Source organism: Mercenaria mercenaria, chromosome 2 (genome assembly GCF_021730395.1).
Source record: "Mercenaria mercenaria strain notata chromosome 2, MADL_Memer_1, whole genome shotgun sequence".
NCBI classification, from domain to species: domain Eukaryota; kingdom Metazoa; phylum Mollusca; class Bivalvia; order Venerida; family Veneridae; genus Mercenaria; species Mercenaria mercenaria.
The window spans coordinates 3,595,734-3,621,295 of record NC_069362.1 but is presented as its reverse complement, the minus strand read 5'-3'; the positions used below and the strand labels follow the sequence as shown (position 1 = coordinate 3,621,295).

The following is a 25,562-nucleotide window of genomic DNA, read 5'->3' as shown; positions in this document are numbered from 1 at the left end:
AAAAGGATTTCTGTCTCTCTCTCTCTGTTCTGGGTGTTTGTTTCACTCTGTCCCTCTGGTCAGATCTCTCTGGGGGTTTGTTTCACTCTGTCCCTCTGGTCAGATCTCTCTGGGGGTTTGTTTCACTCTGTCCCTCTGGTCAGATCTCTCTGGGGGTTTGTTTCACTCTGTCCCTCGAGTCAGATCTCTCTGGGGGTTTGTTTCACTCTGTCCCTCTGGTCAGATCTCTCTGGGGGTTTGTTTCACTCTGTCCCTCTGGTCCGATCTCTCTGGGGGTTTGTTTCACTCTGTCCCTCTGGTCGATCTCTCTGGGGTTTGTTTCACTCTGTCCCTCTGGTCAGATCTCTCTGGGGGTTTGTTTCACTCTGTCCCTCTGGTCAGATCTCTCTGGGGGTTTGTTTCACTCTGTCCCTCTGGTCAGATCTCTCTGGGGGTTTGTTTCACTCTGTCCCTCTGGTCAGATCTCTCTGGGGGTTTGTTTCACTCTGTCCCTCTGGTCATCTCTCTGGGGGGTTTGTTTCACTCTGTCCCTCTGGTCAGATCTCTCTGAGGGTTTGTTTCACTCTGTCCCTCTGGTCAGATCTCTCTGTTCTGGGGGTTTGTTTCACTCTGTCCCTCTGGTCAGATCTCTCTGTTCTGGGGGGTTTGTTTCACTCTGTCCCTCTGGTCAGATCTCTCTGGGGGTTTGTTTCACTCTGTCCCTCTGGTCAGATCTCTGTTCTGGGGGTTTGTTTCACTCTGTCCCTCTGGTCAGATCTCTCTGGGGGTTTGTTTCACTCTGTCCCTCTGGTCAGATCTCTCTGGGGTTTGTTTCACTCTGTCCCTCTGGTCAGATCTCTCTGGGGGTTTGTTTCACTCTGTCCCTCTGGTCAGATCTCTCTGGGGGTTTGTTTCACTCTGTCCCTCTGGTCAGATCTCTCTGGGGGTTTGTTTCACTCTGTCCCTCGAGTCAGATCTCTCTGGGGGTTTGTTTCACTCTGTCCCTCTGGTCAGATCTCTCTGGGGGTTTGTTTCACTCTGTCCCTCGAGTCAGATCTCTCTGTGTCAGTACTAGTAGAGGATGAATTTGGCGCCCTGAGCGGCTGCCTTTGCGCTATGTAAAGCAGCTTTGAATGTGTTTATCATGGAAAGGGTGCTATATAAATCTGGTATAATAATAACAACAGTCTTATATTAAATTTTGAAGCTGAAGTGTTGTCATCAAATCCAAAAATCATAAATTTCTCCTGAATTGATAAATACCCTATTTTGACTAATGGCAAGCTTTAATGCAAATATTACAAAAAAAAATGGTTTAGACTTCAAAAGTAGAAGCAGGGCCTCTATGTTCATTATTTATAATGAGATCAATATCAGGCACTGGCAGGCACCTTGACAGAACATTCAAATGGTAGTCTGGCAGTTGCATGGCTTCCTCCCAAGACAGGCTCAAACTCACAAGACAGGCAATCCAAAGTAAACAATCTTAACCACTCATCCCCTAAAGGAACACAGCAGAAAAAACAATGTAGAACATATAAATACCTTGAAGTACTGGACTTTTGTTGCTTTAATTTGCCTGATTTCTCTAACAGTGAAGTAAATCACAAACATAATGGTAATGAATTCCATGGCCATTACAAAATACATGAATGGTCCAACATAACGATCCAGACGCAATATATGCCACTTTGGGTTCATCTGTAGTCCTGCAAATATATTATTATAAATGGCTTTTATAATGTTTGAAAAATGAATGTCTGAAAGAAGATCCACTGGAAGCACGGAGTGCAACTAAGCAAAATTAAATAGCAGACTCGGTTTGATTGAGTCTGCTCATTAGAGGTAATGTAGAGTGCAACATTTCTCTTAATAAGACTTCTGTTACATAGATGTTGAATGGACTCTATGATCCCAAAGGAACAGAAAATATAACAACACTGAATCCAAGAATCGGGAGACTTTTTAAGGCTGCCCCACTGCACTAAACACTTGCTGTTGTGATAGTTAATAAAATCTGTTGAAAGATCCTTTGGAAGCCTAGAACGCAACCAAGCAAAATAATAGCAGACTTGGTTTGACCGAGTCTGTCCATGACCAGTAATAGAAAAAAGCAACACACCTCACACCCCCTAGCACCAGCTGAAACAGAATTCTATTAAATAGACACTGAATGCCAAGTTCCTAAATGACCAGAAAGTATAACAACATTGAATCTGAGTACAGGAAGGTTTTTTATGACCACAACATGGCACTAACAAATGCTGTTGTGAAAGTTAATGAAACCTGTAAGAAAATCCTTTTGAAACATAGTCTTCTTCTAAATCACAAAAAAAAAGAAACGCTAAATTAATAAAAAGTCTGTAGTCAAAAACATGCAGCATTATTTTGTGGTGTATAATATGTTTGTACGTAGGGAGTCTTTCTGGTTTGTTCAGGATCAATAACAGGCTTGTGTTGGTGTAAATCCACAGGTAGACCACAATGATGAGATTTGAAGTAGAGAAGTATATGATGACTGAGGTTTTTATATTCATTTTCTTCTAAAAATGCGACGGCAGTTACAGACACGTCTTCAAGCATGAACTGCAGATGGCACCTGCATTTTTAAGGATAGCCCTGTGTTTGGCCATGAGTAAAAAACAGACAACTGTATGTAGGAACAGTACTTTAAAGAAGTGGTAAACTTATTTACAATCACATATAGTCAACAGGTAACATAAACTAAAAGATCTTGTGTGACCAACTTAGTATCCAGTAACAGAAACATAACTGGGCTTATTTTACCTCCTGGTACATGTACTACCCTTTAATACAGAGTGCAAACCAAGGGAGCTGCCAGTAACGTTTTCCACATCTCTGGTTAAAAATGGTCAGGGATCAATCCCCAACACCAAACTTCCCTTCCTTTACATCTAACACTGAAACTGGGCACTCTACCATTGAGCTATTGTGTAGGTTAAAGACAACTAAAACTGACTGTAGAATCATCCCATAGTCCTATTATATAATAATTACACTAGCATTAAAATAGTATACCTCCAGTTTGAAGGAACTCTATAAGGTACATGGAAACACCCCAAAGGTTCATGTTTGGATTATACAGGTTAAACTCCACAATAACTGCTCGGGTATTGGAGTCGATCCAGCTGGTGTCCTGTAGGAACTGGACAACATCTAAAGCCGTTTCATTGTCTGTACCTGTAAGAAAAATAGCTGACTTTTAATGCAGTATGCCACCAATATATTTATTTACTTCTCTAAATATTGGAGAGAGTACCCAATGGATGTCAGAGCCACTTAAACAATAATACCAATGTAATTCACATCAACATGAACTCTGTCTTATAAAAATAAACTCCTTCATTGAGGTATTCTTTGTTAGTTTCAATACAATTATTACTCTTCCTTGTATGGCAAAATGTATCTATCTCCATTCATCATCATCATCATCATAGTACCATATCTGTTTAATCAATCAAACATCATTTAAAATACAGTATAGATCATATATATTCATATTAAGACATATTACATAATTGTATGACCATCCTCATACAAAGACTAAGAACTCAAGAATTGTAATTCTTCATTTGTTAAAAAAAATACAGTAAAAACATAATATCTTGAATTCCTAGGGACTGCACCTTTCATTTGACTTTATATCAACTTCAACTGAATGGAATACATTTCATAAATTTTAAAATATATCAAATATTAAGCACTTTCCCTCTACATAGAAGTTAATTTACCGATAGTGACAAATGAGATTGTCAGAGGACAGCAATGATTATTATCATGTACATAGCGAAAGTTCATATTAGAATTTAACGAAAATATTTTGTAGTCTTACACATGTTTTTTATATATTAAATATTGTTATCAATCTATGAATTCAAGCTGTTTCTAAAATTTGAACTTTTGAGAAACCCAACTTGGTTTCAGACTGTACAAATGAAGTTATAAAACTATGTATGGAGGCCAGTCTCAGAATACAACTCTGCCATTGGTCAATTTCAAATTTCAACACAGAAATAGCCAATCAGATACTGCAGTTCAGAACTTCAGAGACTCAGTTTTAGTACCCCTGAATATTTTCGGATATCTTCTTCACTCTAAAAGGCAATGGAAAAAAATGCCTTTGGACAACTGACCAAAGGTAAACAAAATCCACCCCTTGATCTTTAACAAATATATTTCAATTTTCAATTCATTCTATTTACATTTGATAATTATCATCTTACAATTATGGCTATTTTTCAATTTATGTTGATATTTATTACATTTTGATATTTATTTTATTATTGTTTTATCATTTTATTCACAAGGGCGTAGGAGCTGGGGCGGCAGGGGCGGCACTTGCCGCCCCAATATTTTGAGGAGCGGCAAAATGCCGAACTCGTAAATTTTTGAAAAGGCTAGAAAATATAATTGAAAATAAATACAGCGGTCTTCCATTTATCATGAAGTGCATCGGCGACTGATATGTACACAGAATCTTGTCATATCACCGACACCTTGCTAGATCACCTTGGTGGCAGGGTATTGTACAAAATCTATTATCCGCAACAACCAAGGTCGCCGTATTTTCACGCCCCGCAGACTCAGATTATAGGCAATACATCAATTTAATTAATGAAAGTTAATCGTTTTTAATTGTTTACTGCCAAAATTGCAATTAATTGCAATTAATGTTGTGTCTCAAGTTCTCCCGACAAAGGAAAGTATCTTGAGTAAAACACAAACGCAAATCGGGATCTTTAGATGTCTTTACATAAAATATATTACATTAAATATTTTTGACACTTAAACATATTGTTTGAAAATCAAAGGCACCAATCATAATGATTAAATTCAACGCATAAAATGTAGAAAAATCCTCGTAGATTTTACAGATCTAGTAAAATTAACAAGTATTACAGCTTCTACATAAAAATATAAAAGGCCAATCAGCCTCGCAATTTTGCATTTCCAAATCGATCATTTGGTAAAAAGAACCCTCAATGGTTCAAAGAAAACAGTGAATTGCGTTTTACCTTTATAATGCCATTTAATGACTAAAATGCTATAAGGACTGGATTACCCCTTTAAGTCAGGGTCTTGTGCTCGATCCTCTACTTAGACATTACTGATTTTACCCTGGCAGGACATTTTCCGTATCTAACATCGTACCGCCATTACAGTGTTTAAACATAGTAAACTGTAAATAGGGGTGAAAACTCGAAAAAAAAAACGAGTATGTTCAACAGATACTGAGCAGTCCAAGAAGTCGCCAGATTGCACCATTTACTCTAGCTATATGCAAAATTTTCCCGGGGCCACCCCGGACCCCAGGGGACATAGGAGGGGGACACCCCCTACCAAACCTACCCCCTCCGCCACCCCAATGCTCAAAACGTCCCTATGCCCCTGATTCAACAAAATCAAAACGTTTTTTTTTTCACATTGGTTAAATTAAGCGTGTGATGGGGGATCAATTTGTCCTACATTCACTCTTAAACATTTAATGATACATCTACAATCTGGGCATTTGCCCCAAACCCACATCCCCACATCAGGATATTTTGCCCCAACTGAAAAAGTGGACAGAAACTCAGCAAAGGATGCAGGAGAACTTGCCTTCTTGTTGGTACCAGTCAAATCTACAAATAGTTTAAGTCGACACCAATTTACTGAAATTAGATAAAATTAAATTCATGATAAATGATCAAATCAAATGGAAAGTCAAATCAAATAAAGTGATAACTAAAAGCAAATGGAAACTTTAATCAAATGGATAATCAAAATAACTGCAATAGAAAATAAAACCAGATTAAACAAAGCAATAGTAAAGGAAATAATTTAGGAAATAAAATTGAAGAACACCAAATGAAAATTAAATAACATTTACAAATTAAACCAAATGAATCAATACTGATGCAAACTGAAATCATCAACAAATACAGAGAAACATCATTCACACAGGAAACAATAGCTTAAGTTCCTGAGAAACCGTCGTCCCTGACCGTTTTCCTGAATCATCCACAACCCCAGATAACACAGGTTTATTCCTCTTCCACTTGCAACCGTTTGAGTGATCGATGTTTTACTGAAACAGAAATACTTACCAAGTTCTGCTACATATCCCCCACCTCCATATGTAGCAAATTCTCCCATGTAAGGATAACCATCTAGCTCCTCCCAATCTCTGTATGTGTAGTAAGTATGGGGCACCTGAGACCATACTGTAAATAATACATAAAACACACACAATCACAAAATTATGTTGTTTTTTTAAAAACAACACCAGGTAGAAATTGTTTGACATTTTGTTTGCAGATTCTTTTATTGATAGTATAGCCTAAATATATGACTGAATATAATTCATATTTCTTTCAATAGAATAGTATTACCCATAAAACTGAAATTGTTGCTGTATTTATTTACATAAAATAACTGGTATCTTTTTCCTGCTAAATGTCCATTACCATGGTCTTTGTAACATGAAAGATCTGCTTGTCTGTTTGTTGTACTTACACCACACGGACACAATGTAGACCAATATATATATGTCAACTTTCCAGCTTTAATTCAGGAGGAAGACCCCAGGTGAACCACCAAGCATTTTATTTCAGGCATGGTTGGGCACCTGGGTAGATGACTTTCTAGTATGAATGTTCTACACCTAAGCCAAGTTTTGAACCTACAGCGGTAAGAGGCAAGTGATAAGAAAGCAGCTACTTACCACTCGGCCTATATGAAAAATCTGTATGCAGAAATCAATAGTTAAGGCGGTTTTGTTCCTGGCTTGTTAAATAAATAAACTTACTAGTAAGGTCTACTGGTTCCCAGCCTGGCAAATAGTCATCTTGGTCCTCCCTCAGTACAGAATAGCTCTTCTCACAGTGAAACTGAAGATAGTTCATTGGGGCCTCACACATATCTGAAATTATAGCTTGCAAACTAGGGTTGGAAATCTACTTTATCTCCTCTCCTTTATCCACTATACACTGTAAGTGTCATTATACATCTAAAGACAATTCATCAAAAATTACTCTGCCTCAAAGACGAATTGAAACTTGAAAAATTTCAATCCAAAAAAAGATATCTTTTTGATATCTATATAATCTGATGGCAAATCAATATAATCTTACAGGCACTCCCTTTATATTAGAGTTTTGTTCATCAAGACATGGCAGTAAATACTACTGGGGAATTTTTTGAAAATAATATTATCATAATTACCGGTAAGCAGACTTGTTCTTCTAAGAAGTAATAAAATAGCACATACCAGATGTGATGCGTACTTGTCGAAGTCTAGCTCCGCCTACCAGAATAGACTGTCTATCAACTATCAGGGACTCAGTGTATGTTTCACCATTATAAAACTCTCTGTTATACAGTCCATTCACCAGTACATTTCCTGTCCAATTCCAGAAATCCTCATACCGAGACATCTTTATTTAATAAAAAATTTTTTTTTATTTTATATAATAAATTCTAGTAAGTCATTTTAAAATCAAACTAAAAATGCGCCAGTCCACATGATAAGATCTGCACTTGTAAAAATGAATGAAAAAAATCAACAAGTTGTTGAAAGACTGATTGCACTGAAACCTCAAGGAAATAATGAAACTTAAGAATTCCACTGTCTATGCCGCAAGTATGGCTACTACACCCAAACTAAACATATTTATAACCTCTTCACAAAATGCCACAAAATGAGCAAAAACTATATAAAATGAAAGCAATGAATAAATATTAACAAGAAATCGTTAAAAAAACTAACAACAAGTGTAATAATTCATATAAATACCCTATTTACTCTATTTTAGAAAAAAATGTTACAAGACTTGTTCTGTATTCTCTAATGACAACATGTTGGCCGATTATACTCACAAGGTTAAATTCTTGTTTGGTTCCTGACATAGCTTTCTCAACATCTCCACGATTAAATATGTTGTCATACGTGACATGCATTCTATATGACCATGGATCACGGTTACTGTATGCCAGTAACAGGACAAGAAATAAGAAGGTAACACACACAACCACCTCACGTATAATCTCATGCATCTGGCGTTCTTTTTCTCTGCAAAATTGTTTTAGGTATAAAATTTTTTAATACTTTCATAATAATTTTGAAAAATACTTGAAAAAGGAACACTAATGGTTACCAAGAATATTATAAATCACGGTTCAACTTGATGATTTTAGAAGACTGGTAAAAACATACACTGTTCTATACATAGAAAATCTCAAGGAACACATATTGACATTTTTGTGAAATCATTATTTGGAAACCAACTTCTGTGCATTTTTGGGGTTGGCAAATCAACAAAATCCAAGTGAATCAATTTAATTTCAATTTTGCTTTATCCCCCCCTCCCCCCCTCCAACAAAAAAACGAACAAACTGTGAACTGTTTTAATTTCACGGGGACTGATATTTGTGATTTCAAAGTTTTAGGAGAATTTATATAGTTTTCTTTGTACTTTTGGGTTTAATTTTGTGGACGGACACTACTATGAAATCCATGAAAATTAGTCTCCCACAAAAATCAAAGATTTTACAGTAGCCATTTTGACCCAAACTATAAAATTTTATGCTCACACAATGATTTTACAGTAATTGTTGGCACTGTTAGAATTCAATCTCAGTTAACCTTTACCCTGCTAAATTTCTAAAATTGACTGGTCCATCAATCAATTTGGGCAGTATCACTCATTATTCAAAGGGGTGTTAACTGAAAATTTACTGACTGAATAGCAAACAGTGCAGACCATGATCAGCTTGCATGAATGCAGGCTGATCTGGATCTGCACTGGTCGCAAAGGCAAAATCACTTGCCGCCAGCATGTGAAAGGTCAAGCAAACAATACCTTAAACCACTTTTCCCTAAAATGTAGTTCCTATCAATAAAAGCTAACATATATTAATACCTTTCAGCCTTGGCAGTTCTGAGGAAGTCTAGTTCTGGTGGTAGAGGGGCATTGGCTTTCCTATTTTCCAGACTCCGTAGTGTATCCGGATTTAGGAGATCTTTTTCTGTGAGGTGTTTATGTAACCATTCCTCATCTGAATTCAGGTCATTAGCCGCTTCATCCTCTCCACCAGTGTCAGGTTTCTTTATAACCAGCGCATAGAACATGGATAATGCTAGAACCTGGAAACATTTGAAACAGCCTATATTGAAGTCATTACTAGCATCATCCTGAGCAGAAGTGTCCAGCTTGTTAACAACTGAAGCATAGAACATGGATTTACCAGAACCTGATGAGGATGGAAACAGACCTGGTGTATTTCGGTAAACAAAATACAAATTAAAGCTAGACCTTACAATTACACAGATTTTATAATTATCAGAAAACTTAAAGAAGCAACATTTCAGAAAAAAATTTCAGTCTGCGGAAAAAGTTAGAACTTAGTAATAAAGCTTTAAGAAAATGAAATTCAAAAAAATGAAGTAACACAAAACTATGATTTCTAATATTGTTCAGTTGCAAAAATACAACTTAATTTAAAAAAACAACAAATACAATGTCAAAATGCATCAGTGGCACTTAAACAATCACAAAATATACAAGATATTTTATTAAATTTTTGACTAGCATATACTCCGAGTGACTGTGAGAAAGTATTCACCTTGAGAGGCGTTGAGAAAATATTTATCTTGATATTTACCTTTAGAGGCAGTGAGAAAGTAATTACCTTAAGAGGCTGTGAGAAAGTATTTATCTTTAGAGGCTGTGAGGAAGTATTCACCTTGAGAGGTCTTGAGGAAGCCAGTATTCATTTTATCTTTAGAGGCTGTGAGGAAGTATTCACCTTGAGAGGTCTTGAGGAAGACAGTATTTATCTTTAGAGGCTGTGAGGAAGTATTCACCTTGAGAGGTCTTGAGGAAGACAGTATTTATCTTTAGAGGCTGTGAGGAAGTATTCACCTTGAGAGGTCTTGAGGAAAGACAGTATTTATCTTTAGAGGCTGTGAGAAAGTATTCACCTGGAGAGGTCTGGAGGAAAGACAGTATTTATCTTTAGAGGCTGTGAGAAAGTATTCACCTTGAGAGGTCTTGAGGAAGACAGTATTTATCTTTAGAGGCTGTGAGGAAGTATTCACCTTGAGAGGTCTTGAGGAAAGACAGTATTTATCCTTAGAGGCTGTGAGAAAGTATTCACCTTGAGAGGTCTTGAGGAAGACAGTATTTATCTTTAGAGGCGTTGAGAAAGTATTCACCTTGAGAGGTCTTGAGGAAGACAGTATTTATCTTTAGAGGCGTTGAGAAAGTATTCACCTTGAGAGGTCTTGAGGAAGACAGTATTTATCTTTAGAGGCTGTGAGAAAGTATTTATCTTTAGAGGCTGTGAGGAAGTATTCACCTTGAGAGGTCTTGAGGAAGCCAGTATTAATTTTATCCGTAGAGGCTGTGAGGAAGTATTCACCTTGAGAAGTCTTGAGGAAGACAGTATTTATCTTTAGAGGCTGTGAGGAAGTATCACCTTGAGTCTGAGAAGCCATTTTGTAGAGGCTGTGAGAATTCACTTGAGAGTCTTGAGAAGCAGTATTTATCTTTAGAGGCTGTGAGGAAGTATTCACCTTGAGAGGTCTTGAGGAAGACAGTATTTATCTTTAGAGGCTGTGAGGAAGTATTCACCTTGAGAGGTCTTGAGGAAGACAGTATTTATCTTTAGAGGCTGTGAGGAAGTATTCACCTTGAGAGGTCTTGAGGAAAGACAGTATTTATCTTTAGAGGCTGTGAGGAAGTATTCACCTTGAGAGGTCTTGAGGAAAGACAGTATTTATCTTTAGAGGCTGTGAGGAAGTATTCACCTTGAGAGGCCTTGAGGAAGACAGTATTTATCTTTAGAGGATGTGAGAAAGTATTTACCTTGAGAGGTCTTGAGGAAGACAGTATTTATCTTTAGAGGCTGTGAGAAAGTATTCACCTTGAGAGGTCTTGAGGAAGACAGTATTTATCTTTAGAGGCTGTGAGAAAGTATTCACCTTGAGAGGTCTTGAGGAAGACAGTATTTATCTTTAGAGGCTGTGAGAAAGTATTTACCTTGAGATGCTGTGAGTAAGTATTTACCTTGAGAGGCTGTGAGGAAGTATTTACCTTGAGAGGCTGTGAGAAAGTATTTACCTTTAGAGGCTGTGAGAAAGTATTTACCTTTAGAGGCTGTGAGGAAGTATTTACCTTGACAGGCTGCAAGAAAGTATTTACCTTTAAAGGCTGTGAGGAAGTTTTCACCTTGAGAGGTCTTGAGGAAGACAGTATTTATCTTTAGAGGCTGTGAGAAAGTATTTACCTTGAGAGGCTGTGAGTAAGTATTTACCATGAGAGGCTGTGAGGAAGTATTTATCTTGAGAGGCTGTGAGAAAGTATTTACCTTGAGAGGCTGTGAGAAAGTATCTACCTTGAGAGGCTGTGAAGAAGTATTACCTAGAGAGGCTGTGAGAAAGTATTTTCCTTGAGAGGCTGTGAGAAAGTATTTACCTTTAGAGGCTGTGAGGAAGTATTTACCTTGAGAGGCTGTGAGAAAGTATTTACCTTGAGAGGCTGTGAGGAAGTATTTATCTTTAGAGGCTTGAGGAAGTATTTACCTTGAGAGGCTGTGAGGAAGTATTTACCCTGAGAGGCTGTGAGGAAGTATCTACCTTGAGAGGCTGTGAGAAAGTATTTACCTTGAGAGGCTCTGAGGAAGTATTTACCTTGAGAGGCTGTGAGGAAGTATTTACCTTGAGAGGCTGTGAGAAAGTATTTACCTTGAGAGGCTGTGAGGAAGTATTTACCTTTAGAGGCTGTGAGGAAGTATTTACCTTGAGAGGCTGTGAGGAAGTATTTACCTTGAGAGGCTGTGAGAAAGTATTTACCTTGAGAGGCTGTGAGGAAGTATTTACCTTGAGAGGCTGTGAGAAAGTATTTACATTGAGAGGCTGTGAGGAAGTATTTACCTTGAGAGGCTGTGAGAAAGTATTTACCTTGAGAGGCTGTGAGGTAGCATTTACCTTGAGAGGCTGTGAGAAAGTATTTACCTAAGAGGCTGTGAGGAAGTATTTACCTTGAGACGCTGTGAGAAAGTATTTACCTTTAAAGGCTGTGAGGAAGTATTTACTGAGACGCCTTGAGGAAGTATTTATCTTTAGAGGCTGTGAGAAAGCATTTACCATGAGAGGCTGTGAGGAAGTATTTACCATGAGAGGCTGTGAGAAAGTATCTACCTTTAGAGGCTGTGAAGAAATATTAACCTTGAGAGGCTGTGAAGAAGTATTTACCTTAAGAGGCTGTGAAGAAGTATTTACCTTGAGAGGCTGTGAGAAGAAAATTGATTCAAATGCTGATATAAAGAAGGAGATGAGCCATTCCAGCGACTTGTTCCTGCCAAACACACCAGCAATCTCCACGGTAAGCCAGAATGTAACAGCTACTGTAACAAAACATACCCCATATCCAATATACACAAACCAGTGGGGCAAACGGCGACTTTTCTTCTTTTTACGTTCCTGAAAATTTTACGAAATGTACAGAGTTGTAACACTACCTTAGACAAGAGGGCCAAGATGGCCCTAGGTTGCTCACCTGAAAAACACACCATAACAGTGTAAACATGTTTGACCTAGTGATTTCATGGAAACAAATATTCTGGCAAATTTTCATTAGGATTGGACCCAAAATCTGGTCTCTTGAGTTTAAACAAGTATTTTCTTTGATATGACCTTGTGACCTAGTTTTTGACCCCAGATGACCAATTTTCGAACTTAGCCTAGATTTCATCAACTTGAAGGCAATCATTCTGACCAAATTTTATGAAGATTAATTGGCAAATACAGCCTCTATCGCATACACAAGGCTTTTCTTTGATTTGACCTAGTGACCTACTTTTTAAACCCAGATGACCCATATTTGAACTCGACCTAGACTTCATCAAGGCAATTATTCTGACCCAATTTCATGAAGATCAATTGAAAAATACAGCTTCTATCGCATACACAAGGTTTTTCTTTGATCTGACTTAGTGACTTACTTTTTGACCAAGATGACCCATATTCAGCCACAACCTAGATTACATCAAGGCTATCATTCTGACTTAATTTCATAAAGATCAATTGAAAAATACAGCCTCTATTGCGTACACAAGGTTTTTCTTTGATTTGACATAGTGACCTACTTTTTGACCCCAGATAACCCATATTCGAACTAAATTTAGATTTCACCAAGGCAATCATTCTGATTAAATTTCATGAAGATCAATTGAAAAATACAGACTCTATCGCATACACAAGGTTTTTCTTTGATTTGACCCAGTGACCTAGTTTTTGATCCAAGATGACCCATATTCGAATTCGACCTTAATTATATCAAGGCAATCATTCTGACTAAATTTAATGAAGATCAACTGAAAACTACAGCTTCTATCGCATACACAAGGTTTTTCTTTGATTTGACATAGTGACCTACTTTTTGATCCAAGATGACTCATTTTCAAACTCGGCCTAGATTTCATCACGGCAATCATTCTGAACAAATTTCACGAAGATCAATTGAAAAATACAGCCTCTATTGCATAATCAAGGTTTTTCTTTGATTTGACCTAGTGACCTAATTTTTAAACCCAGATGACCCATATTCGAATTCGACCTAAATTTTATCAAGGCAATCATTCTGACTAAATTTACTGAAGATCAACTGAAAACTACAGCTTCTATCGCATACACAAGGTTTTTCTTTGATTTGACTTAGTGACCTTCTTTTTGATCCAAGATGACTCATTTTCGAACTCGGCCTAGATTTCATCAAGGTAATCATTCTGACAAAATTTCATGAAGATCAGTTGAAAAATATAGCCTCTATCGCATACACAAGGTTTTTCTTTGATTTGACCTAGTGACCTAGTTTTTGACCCCAGATGACCCATTTTCGAACTTATCCTAGATTTCATCAAGGTTATCATTCTGACAAAATTTCATGAAGATCAGTTGAAAAATACAGCCTCTATCGCATACACAAAGTTTTTCTTTGATTTGACCTAGTGACCTAGTTTTTGACCCCAGATGACCCATTTTCAAACTTGGCCTAGATTTCATCAAGGTATTCATTCTGACAAAATTTCATGAAGATCAGTTCAAAAATACAGCCTCTATCGCATACACAAGCTAAATGTTGACCGACAGACAGACAGACGACAGACGCCGGACATCGAGCAATCACAAAAACTAAAAAAAAACACAAAAAAAAACTAATTACATTCCTATAAAGATTCATAACTCAGGTCGAACACTTTTTAAGATACATTTGAAAAAAATGTTTATACTCTTTATGCAATAAAATCTGTAAAAAGATCCTTCAGAAGCATAGAATGCAACCAAGGAGAATAATGACTCGGTTTGATTTAGTCTGTTCATGAGAGGTTATGAAATGTGCAACACCTCTCATGCCCCCCTAACACAGGCTTGAGCAGAACTCTATTACACATATTTTGAATTGACTAAATGATCCAAAAGGACCAGAAAATATAACAACACTGAATCAAAGTATGGGGAGACCTTTTACAGCTGCCACATAACACTTAAAGATTGCTGTTGTGATAGTTAATAAGTTTTAGACTAAGGCAATGATCATAAGTCTAGTCTAACTGAGTGAAAACTTAAACAAAACACCAGGTACAGGTCTCCACATCTTCTATAACAATACTTTAAAGATTTATGACTCTAAGTGAAATACTTTCAAAGATGAGTTAAACAAGCTTTGTCCAACAAACATTATGACAAACTGATAGAACTCAAACATAAATCTAAGTATCCTCAAGCACAAACAGCTCACCTTAAGATCTTTAGGAAGCGGGATGTTGGCAACCTGAACAAGGCCAAGGTCTTCCTCTGTCACTTTACCTTGCTTCGTCAAATTGCGTTTGTGTACACTTCCTGTTTCAAGGTATTCTTTTTGATCCTTCAACTCTTCTTCAACAAAATATTCCACTTCTTCTTCATCAGCATCATCTTCTTCCCACCATTCTTTTTTCTCAGTTTTCTTTTCATCTTCCTCATTATCAGTATCTGTTTTCTTGCGTATATCTTCCTTTCTGAATAGATTTTTCTGTGGTGGTGCTCGGGAGTATCGGAATATCAAAATGATAAGGATGTTTATCGGAAATGTAACTGCACTGCTCACAATGCCAATATAAACTCCAGCGAGACTTATACCAACTGGACCAACTTTCACCTCCTCGGAAGAGTTATCTGCAGTTCCATACCACGCAATACTTGCACACATGGAGCAGAAAATCAGAGAGAGGCAACAAGTGAGGCGTTGGACACATGTAAAGTTACTTTTGGCGGGACGCTGGAAAATACTGAACCAAATATGACCATCAGTCAGGTTTGTTTTGGCCTTTGACCAAAACAGGAAGCTGAAGTTAGTAAGCTCTGCTTTTCCAGCTATAGGTATCACACGGTCAATCTAAATACAAAAAAAAAAGAAAATGTATCATATTGTTCTATTCATTCATAAATACTCCATTACTCTGTACAATTATCACTTAACAAATGGCTTCATTACAATTGACTTAATTTTCTAACAGAGTACACTGAATTCAAATTGCTTCATTGAATTCAAATAATTTTGAGATGAAATATCTGCTATTTTTGACTTACTATACACTGTACCACAAACAGAAACAAAGGGTTATTGGGGGTAAGTGATTTTTCAAAATAAAACATAATATTAAAGCCTACAATGAAGTATCATGGGCACCTCAATCTTCGCTTTATGACAATCAAAACTGTTAAATTACTTCTCATTATAATCTGTTAAGGAAAATTACTTCATTTTTAAAATATTTACCAGTCCATCATCACAATCCAGTGAAAGCCAGTCTTCGCCGATGAAGTAGTACTTGTGACCAGACTGCATATCACGAAGCATAAATCTGCTGAAGTACCAGGATGGGCTTTCACCCATGTTATCATGCCAGATCCTTTAATGCAATGACCAAAATGTTAATAATTACATATTACTGAATAAATTCAAAGCAAAGAAATAATTATCAAAAGAACTGTATCTGAACCTTTTTTTACAAAATGATATATCACCAAATACATTTATCTAATGCCTATTACTTAATATTCAGTAAAATGCAACAAAGTACTCTCATTGATGAACAAAATCTCATTTGGTTATCAAGAGATTTAATGTGATTTCATTATACCATTATAACAACTTCAGACCTGTTTAACTTGATAGATATTTGTAAAAGCCAATTTTAAGCAGTGTTGTTCATGTCCAGAAGTTATCTAGATTCAATCCCAGTCAGGAATAACTTACAACAAGAGGGTCATGATGACCCTGGATCGCTCACCTGAGTAATATGAGCTACATGTTTCAAATGTCAAACTGATGATAAAATATTAAGAAAGTCAGTAGGTCACATTCATGGTCAATGAAATTCAGTTTTACGATTTGTGTGCAAAACTGTGTATGTCATCAAAATTTCAAAGCTGTATCTTAAAAAACAAGAAAGTAGGTCAGCAGGTCAAGGTCACAGTCAAGTGACATCATATTACTTGGGGTTATCAGGTAATTATAATTAAACAGTCTCTGAAATAGGATCAGATGATTTTTTTAAGTATTTTTCCTATATAACTCACATAATAACTAAGTGACCCCAGGGCAGGGCCTCTTTTAACCACAGAGGCATAATTTGAACAATTTTGGTAGAGGACTACTAGACAATGCATCATACCAAATATCAAAAGCCTAGGTCGTATGGTTTCAGACAAGAAGATTTTCAAAGCTATTTCCTATGTAAGTCTATATAAAACTTGGGACCCACTGGGCAGGGCCTATTTTCACCCAAGGGGTACAATTTGAACAATTTTGGTTGGGGACCATAAGACAATGCTACAAACCAAATATCAAAGGTCTAAGTGTTGTGGTTTCAGACAAGAAGATTTTTAAACTATTTTTCCTATATAAGTCTATGTAAAACTTGGGACCCCTTGGGCAGGGCCATATTTGACCCTAGGGGGATAATTTGAACAATTTTGGTAGAGGACCACTAGATGATGCTACATACCAAATATCAAAGCCCTAGGCCATGTGGTTTTGTACAAGAAGATTTTCAAAGTTTTCCCTATATGTCTATATAAACCATGTGACCCCTGGGGCGGGGCCATATTTGACCCTAGGGGGATAATTTGAACAATCTTGGTAAAGGACCACTAGATGATGCTACATAACAAGAGATCACAGAGTGATCTTGGCGCCCACCAATGTGCCATTTTTGAGTGTTCCAAATTTCAAGACTTACTGACTAGCTCAAGGTCAAATTTCATTTCCATACACAACACTGTGCATGTGGTCCAAACTCGAAAGCTGTAGCTTGAGAAATATGAAAGTAGGTCACTAGGTCAATCTTAAGGTCAAGGTTAATTTCGGTACACAAAACCATGCAAGTGGTCCAAATTTGAAGGCTGTAGCTTGAGAAATGTAAAAGTAGGTCACTAGGTCAAAATCAAGGTCAAATTCTATTTCGGAATACAAAACTATGCATGTGGTCCAAATTTGAAGCCTGTACTTTCAAAAATGTGAAAATAAGTCACTAGGTCAATGTAAAGGTCAAAGTTTATTTCGGTACACAAAACTATGCATGTGGTCCAAATTTGAAGGCCATAGCTTGAGAAATGTAAAAGTAGGTCACTAGGTCAAATCAAGGTCAAATTTTATTTCAGAAAACAAAACTATGCATATGGTCCAAATTTGAAGCCTGTACTTTAAAAATGTGAAAGTAGGTCACTAGGTCAATGTAAAGGTCAAAGTTCATTTCGTCACACAAAACTATGCATGTGGTCCAAATTTGAAGGCTGTAGCTTGAGAAATGTAAAAGTAGGTCACTAGGTCAAAATCAAGGTCAAATTCTATTTTGGAATACAAAACTATGCATGTGGTCCAAATTTGAAGCCTGTACCTTCAAAAATGTGAAAGTAGGTCACTAGGTCAATGTGAAGGTCAAAGTTTTTTTCGGTACACAAAACTATGCATGTGGTCAAAATTTGAAGGCTGTAGCTTGAGAAATGTGAAAGTAGGTCACTAGGTCAAAATCAATGTCAAATTTCATTTTGAAACACGGAACTATGCATATGGTCCAAATTTGACGTCTGTACCTTCAAAAATGTGAAAGTAGGTCACTAGGTCAAAATCAAGGTCAAAGTTTTTTCCAGTGCACAAAACTACGCATGTGGTCCAAATTTGAAGGCTGTAGCTACAGAAATGTGAAAGTAGGTCACTAGGTCAAAATCAAGGTCAACTCATGTCAAGGTTCATCTTGCCACTCAAAAATATACATGTGGTCCAAATTTGAAGGCTGTAGCTACAGAAATGTGAAAGTAGGTCACTATGTCAAAATCAAGGTCAACTCATGTCAAGGTTCATCTTGCCACTCAAAAATATACATGTGGTCCAAATTTGAATGTTGTAGTTATTGACAAGAACATTTTAAAAGCTTTTCCCTATATAAGTCTATATGAACCATGTGACCACCGGGGCGGGGCCATTTTTGACCCTAGGGGGATAATTTGAACAAACTTGGTAGAGAACCACTAGATGATGCTACATTACAAGTATCAAAGCCCTAGGCTTCGTGGTTTGGACAAGAAGATTTTCAAAGTTTTTCCTTATATAAGTCTATGTAAACCATATGACCCCCAGGGTGGGGCCATATTTGACCCTAGGGGTATAATTTGAACAATCTTAGTTGAAGACCACTAGATGATGTCTCATACAAAATATCAAAGCCCTAGGCCCTGTGGTTTTGGACAAGAGGTTATTCAAAGTTTTTCCCTATATAAGTCTATATAAACCATGTGACCCCCAGGGTGAGGCCATATTTGACCCTAGAGAAATAATTTGAATCATCTTGGTAGAGGACCACTAGATAATGCTTCAAACCCTAATATCAAAGCCCTAGGCTCTGTGGTTTTGGACAAGAAGGTTTTCAAAGCTTTTCCCTATATAAATCTATGTAAAATACAGAAATAAACAAAGGGCCATAACTCACTCATAAATTGTTGAACCAGTCTGATTTTCAGGGAGACACAACTAGGGTACCAATACATCATTCTGACAAAGTTTGGTCAAATTCCCCCCAGTAGTTTCTGAGGAGATGCGATAACGAGAAATTGTTAACGGACGGACGGACGGACGGACGGAATGACAGATGGACGGACCACGGACGCAGAGTGATTTTAATAGCCCACCATCTGATGATGGTGGGCTAATAAATATCAAAGCCCTAGGCCATGTGGTTTTGTACAAGAAGATTTTCAAAGTTTTCCCTATATAAGACTATATAAACCATTCAACCCCCGGGGTGGAGCCATATTTGACCCTAGGGGGATAATTTGAATAATTTTGGTAGAGGACCACTAGATGATGCTACATAATAGATATCAAAGCCCTAGGCCCTGTGGTTTTGGACAAGAAGATTTTTAAACTTTTTCCTTTCAGTTGCCATGGCAAGCAGAGTTCTGCATGGAATTCTATTCTTTGAATAATTTTGAAAGGGGGCCACCCAAGGATCATTCCTGTGAAGTTTGGTGTAATTCTGCTCAGTGGTTTTCAAGAAGAAGATTCTTTTAGAAATTGTTGACGGACGACGCACTACGCACGACGGACATTAAGCAGTCACAATAGCTCACCTTGTCATTTTGTGCTTGTCACTTTGTGACAGGTGAGCTAAAAATGTCTGACCAATTAAAGGGAAACTAGAGATGCTTTTGAGAAAAGCGCATGTCTCCCACAACTGCCCCTATGAAAAATGTCTAGTTTCTCTAGATGGTTTAGACGAGTGGATCCAATTAGATGGTCTGGACAAGTGGATCCAATCAGTAATTCAAGGGCCATAAATCGAAAGTGCCTGGGCAGATTTGGCTAGTTATCAAACTTGGCTAAGGTTTTATGGCCAAACACATTTTGTTCAAGTTTGATGAAGATCGGATGAAAAATGTTCGACTTAGGGAGTAAGAAAAGAGTAAAAAGGCCCATTTTTCGGTAATTCAAGGGCCGTAATTCCAAAATGCCTGTACCGATTTGGCTAGTTATCAAACCTGGCTGAGGGCTCATGGTCAAACACATTTTGTTCAAGTTTGGTGAAGATTGGATGAAAAATGTTCGACTTAGAGTGCAGACAAGGGTAAAAAGGCTGATTTTTTGGTAATTCAAGGGCAGTAACTCCAAAATGCCTAGACCGATTTGGCTAGTTATCGAACTTGGCCAAGGTCTCATGGTCAAACACATTTTGTTCAAGTTTGGTGAAGATCGGATGAGAAATGTTCGACTTAGAGTGTGGACAAGAGTAAAAAGGCCGATTTTTGGTAATTCAAGGGCCATAACTCCAATACACCTAGACCGATTTTGCTAGTTATTGAACTTGGCCTAGGTGTTATGGTCAAACACATTTTGTTTACGTTTGGTGAAAATCGGATGAGAAATGTTCGACTTAGAGTGTGGACAAGCTTTGTGACAGACACACAGACAGACACACAGACTGGAGTAAATCAATGGTGGTGTGCAGACATAATAATCAGAAGTGCTAAATTTTATAAATTTATCCAATTTGCAATTATTTGAACATAATCATTAAGTCAATGAAAGGAGAAAGTCATGTCTGACAAGCAAAACATAGTGGGGTTTATTTTCAAAAAAAAAAAATTTGGGTTAGGTCATAATCTGTTTTGCATCAGATCAATTACACTATGTAATTATCTTTCTTGAACAAAATTTAATGTTAATCCACTTACACTGTCTGGAAACATTTATCTGGCTAAAGGATAGAAAGTTTGAATATAATTAATACCTGAGATGGGTTTGAATATAATCAATACCTGAGATGGGTGAGATTACCAAGTGGTCTTGGTACAGCCATAACAAATGAGTCAACACTGCCACGAGCGAGAATGGGCCGCTGATCATCTTCTATAGCTCTAGGTGCTGTCTCATCCAGGTCACCAGTTATGATAAATGAAACCTTTGCAGTTGTACCTATAAAACAATTTATTTAAATTGTTGGTGATAACTTGAATACCTTTATTCAGCAGCATTTTTGTAAAACATGTCATTTTTTCATCTCTATTGTTCCTAGTATTTTGTTTGCATGCTAATAGTTCTTGCCTGAACCTTGCCTTCTTTCAGTGTTTTTGCAATTATCATTAGATATTCATCTTTTTGATTAAGATTTTGTACAAGTTGTTTTAAAGACCACTCATTTCAACATTTGGGTCATTATCTCCTGATGAAAGTCTTTTCATAAACATTTCCTATATCTAGTGTACCTCAAACTACATGAATGGTATCTATACCACAGATTTCTAACTTCAGCCCTTTTCTGAAACCAGTATATATTTGCACCAATATACAAACATTAATGTCTTGGATCATTGTCCATACAGGTGAAATATCTTACCTGAACCTTTCCTAGAGCCAGTATATACAGTAATCTCATAGAGATATTTATCCCTGGGATCATTGTCTGGTAGGGGTGAGATTCCAGCCTGAACAATACAAATAATTCATTAAAGCACCTATGTATAAATGCAAAAGAAGGGAGAAACTTGGCTAGACCTAGATCTACCTATAATTAATATCCAATAAGAAAGCAAAGAAATGAATAAAATACTTTGTAGTAACAATTACAGAAATTTATTTTGTTTTTGTTTGATTTTAAGTCGTATCAACACAAGTTGGATTATGTCATGACTGTCTGGCTATTGACGGTACAGAAAGACCCTAGTTGCACTCTGAATATTATTTCTGGCATGGGCAGGCACTTGAATAAAACTACCAACTTTACGAAAGCTAACTTTCCTAAGACAGCTTCCTAAAACAAAAATTAACTATACACCCAACTGAAGTTTCGAACACACATAAGTGACGGGCATGTGATTTGAATCTGGTGATATTAACCCCACACGGCCACTGATGTCCCCACCTGTGATTTCAAAACTGACCAAATATGTAAACACAATCACCAAAACATTACAAATGAAGGAATTATCCTTTAAAACACATGACAGCTCTTATACAGAAATTTCTTTTGAAGCAGGATAGGGTTACAGTAACACATCACTCACTTCAGTACTAATTTCTCCAGCTCTGGAGCAATTCTTGGTTTACTTATATTTCCTATGTCTTGATTGCTCAAAACCAAAGATAACTCAAGTACTGTAAAATCATTTAATTTCATGGGCATGAAATTTTGTGGTTTTGGTCAAAACGGCAATTTCGTGGGGATATGAATTCGTGGATTATAATTTTATGAACATACAATTAATGGAAATTTTACTTGGGATTAAATTTTGTAGACTGACTCAACCACAAAATCCATGAAAATTAGTCGCCCACGAATATTAATGATTTCACAGTATTTTGCTCATTCCCTTGTGACCATGACCCAACGGTTTCTACTGTAAGTACATTAATAAAGACTACAGGCAAAGTCTTTCATTCCCATACCAGAATAGCATCTTTTTTGTCCTTCTTCCTGGCCCAGATTAGCAACAGTAGGTACAGACACATCATGGAGACCATTGTGGCAAACACAATAGGATTGGAGTCTAGGTTGGTGAAGGCCGAGTCATTCAAATTGATGGAGTTTACAGGAACAGCAAATCCTGCACCAAAAGCAGTCAAATGATTACATAGGCAGTGTATACGGGCTGGTTCTGTCAGCGGACCAACCTGAAGAGTAAAAATAAGAAAATACCCTGTAATTATTTAATTTTGATGCCATGAATTTTGAGCCCTGCCTATAAAAAAAAACAAAAAAACTTTTTGTGCTGACATTGATTAGTGGTTTTTAGATTTTAGAAACAAACTTAGTATGACTTGTACATGTTTCAGGAGACTTAATTTTGCTGAATGATGAAGCCACAAAGTCAACTCGAGTTAATTCCACACCAATATGAATGGTTTTACAGTATCCAGACAATAGCAGTCACTGAGCTAAGATCTATATGATGCTTATACAGGTAGTGTTCTAAAGCAACTGCAAAAAAGACACGGCTTTTAAAATAAGTCTTACAAATTCAACAGACAAACACAAGCTTTAAGTTTTAAAGTAATAACAGTCAAACATTGCCAGCAAAGTAAGTCTTAAAGTAACTGCAATCTAGGGAAGCAGTGATCTAGTGGTTAAGGTGTTGGCTGCTCAACCCGGGGGTCATGGGTTCGAACACCAATGCCAATGGGGTCACAACCATGCCTTCTAATATGACACCAGTACTGATTTTTCCTGGAAGCGGACTCGAGAGGGTTCAAATAAACTGCAAATAAACTTCAGAAAGTCTTTTATTGCATGGGCCTACAATGACAACTGCAGTGAAACACGAAGTTTTCAAAGTAATTCTAAACTAATGCAATTTGTCTGAAATACGATTTTTAACTGAATATAAGAAAGAAGTGTACAGGAAGCTGACATACCCTGCATCCATCTCCTTTCCATAAACTGACTTTAGGGTCCCACCATACACAGTAGGTAGAGAAAAAATCTATCTGATACAATGCTGGTTTATATTTCGGTGGAGGAGGGACTGTCGGTGGTGGAGCTGTTACAAAAGACAAGAAATTTTTTTTTGCAAATGTGTTTACAAAATTAACAGAAAGTAGCTGGTATGGAAAATTCTAGAAATGTGCATGTCTAGATCATATCTATTATTCTTAGAACATTTTTTTGGGAGGGTGGTACCAACAATCATTGGTATTGATAGAGTAGTTTTAAGACACAGTCACCAAGTCAACAATCATACTATTGCAATATAGTAGAATCTATGAGCAGTTGTCATGTCAACTATCAAACTGTTGCTATGGGTTAAATTAGTTTCTAAGTGTTGTTGGCAAACAACACTCATTGCCATTGTGTAGAGTAGTCTCTAAGCCATTGTGTAGAGTAGTCTCTAAGCCATTGTGCAGAGTAGTCTCTAAGCGCTGAAACCATGTCAATGTAGGTTAAATTCTACTCAGTTTGATCTCCTTTTACAATAACTGAAATCAATGACTGTAACTTTAAACTGATGGACTCAACTGACCAACTGGCCCCAATGTCTTAAAAAAAAAACTTAATTACTTAGTTAAGTCTGCTATTTTAAAAAGCATGTTATTGCTTATTTTAATGTTTTTTAATGTTGATTTTTTTCTATAACAATGTAGCTACATTATACTATGGTTTATAGTTTTTGTCTGCAGTACTTATTTCAGTCATGCACATATGATATTTCTATTTAAGCATAATATATCAAACTTAAGTATTTGATTAGGTATATTTCTTATTTCTATACTTTGTTTTCTATAAAATTCAGAATTGTTGTGTTTTGTTCTCTCAATTAGTCATATATGGTTCCGATCTACAATGTTGATGAAAAAGTGTCAAAATTGAAGATGCATTAAGGGCAAAAACAAGCATTTGAAATAACAGACTTAGCTAAGCAATAACTAAAGTTTTTCAGTGAAATTTGGGCTTGGTATTAAAATATTTTCCTGTTTTGAGTGGTTTTATTTTCCAGCATGCTGCTATTACCTAACAAATGTAACATATAAACAGGGAATTTGTGCATAACACCCAACTTCAACCCTCTTGAGTTTATAGGAAAACAAATTGGGTTGTGTTGGAATAATGCATAAATGTTTTAGGCCATCCATATCAAATTTATCCCCGACAGTTGATTCAAGATAACCAATTATGGTGACATAATTTTCAGAACATGCACAATAAAACAATAATGCAATCAAGTACATGTTGGCAAGCAAATTTACGTGTTTAATGAAAATGTATAAATTTGACAAACTTTGCGAAATGCCCACTTTGAGCAACCAATGAAAGAAAAGAACCAACAATTTTAAAGTTCTATATAGTACACTTCACCAAAATTCAAATTTGCAGCCTTATAATTCAGAACATTGTACCTACTTAACTGACCTAGCAAGCCCCATTGCATGCCTGGATTCAACTTACTAGACAAATTAAAATATTTAGAAATATCACCTTTTGGTGCTTTTCCACCCCCACCACCACCACCACCACCTCCACCTCCCCCGCCACCACCACCGTCATCGCATGGCTGATTCAATCCAAGTGGTGTCTGTTTTTGCCTCGAACACTTTCCCTTTCTTGCATCTCTCCACGAGCAAGTCCTTCTGGGATCTAAAGTAGTTGTACACGGAGGTAAAGTGGTGGTGGTGGTTGTTGTTGTTGTCGTTGTAGTTGTTGTTGTGGTGGTTGTAGTAGTAGTAGTAGTGGTTGATGTTGATGTACCATTGAATTGTGGAACAAATGGTATTTCAGCATCACCAACAAGGTGTTTCACCCCTATCTGGAACAATGTAGTCTCTGTCCTGTAATACAAATCACTTGAATATTCATGCCTAGAAGTCTTGGGAAGATATTGTTCAAAGAGATTTTTCTCTCACATTGAAATAGACCAAAACAAAAACAACACTCTTTATCAAGAAGGTAACTTTGCATATTTCATAGAAAATTACTGACAACAATTTGTTTGTTTTGGGTTTAACACCATTTTTCAACAGTATTTCAGTTGTACAGACTGTTATTCATACAAC

The 25,562-nt window shown here is 36.8% G+C and overlaps 1 protein-coding gene across 1 annotated transcript in view; it reads right to left on the bottom strand.

Annotated features, from left to right (window-relative positions):
* LOC123561917 (uncharacterized) overlaps positions 1 to 25,562 on the bottom strand; it is a 133,346-nt gene that overhangs the window by 7,270 nt on the left and 100,514 nt on the right. Inside the window, exons 30-44 of the mRNA XM_053537693.1 lie at positions 24,958 to 25,337; positions 23,430 to 23,554; positions 22,464 to 22,688; positions 21,415 to 21,502; positions 20,837 to 20,993; positions 15,801 to 15,933; positions 14,781 to 15,416; positions 12,263 to 12,463; positions 8,901 to 9,124; positions 7,858 to 8,050; positions 7,250 to 7,415; positions 6,788 to 6,901; positions 6,087 to 6,203; positions 3,019 to 3,180; positions 1,525 to 1,688 (exon numbers count right to left, since the gene is read on the bottom strand). Coding sequence (XP_053393668.1) covers positions 1,525 to 1,688; positions 3,019 to 3,180; positions 6,087 to 6,203; positions 6,788 to 6,901; positions 7,250 to 7,415; positions 7,858 to 8,050; positions 8,901 to 9,124; positions 12,263 to 12,463; positions 14,781 to 15,416; positions 15,801 to 15,933; positions 20,837 to 20,993; positions 21,415 to 21,502; positions 22,464 to 22,688; positions 23,430 to 23,554; positions 24,958 to 25,337 — 3,085 coding nt within the window. The remainder of the gene's footprint in view (positions 1 to 1,524; positions 1,689 to 3,018; positions 3,181 to 6,086; positions 6,204 to 6,787; positions 6,902 to 7,249; positions 7,416 to 7,857; positions 8,051 to 8,900; positions 9,125 to 12,262; positions 12,464 to 14,780; positions 15,417 to 15,800; positions 15,934 to 20,836; positions 20,994 to 21,414; positions 21,503 to 22,463; positions 22,689 to 23,429; positions 23,555 to 24,957; positions 25,338 to 25,562) is intronic.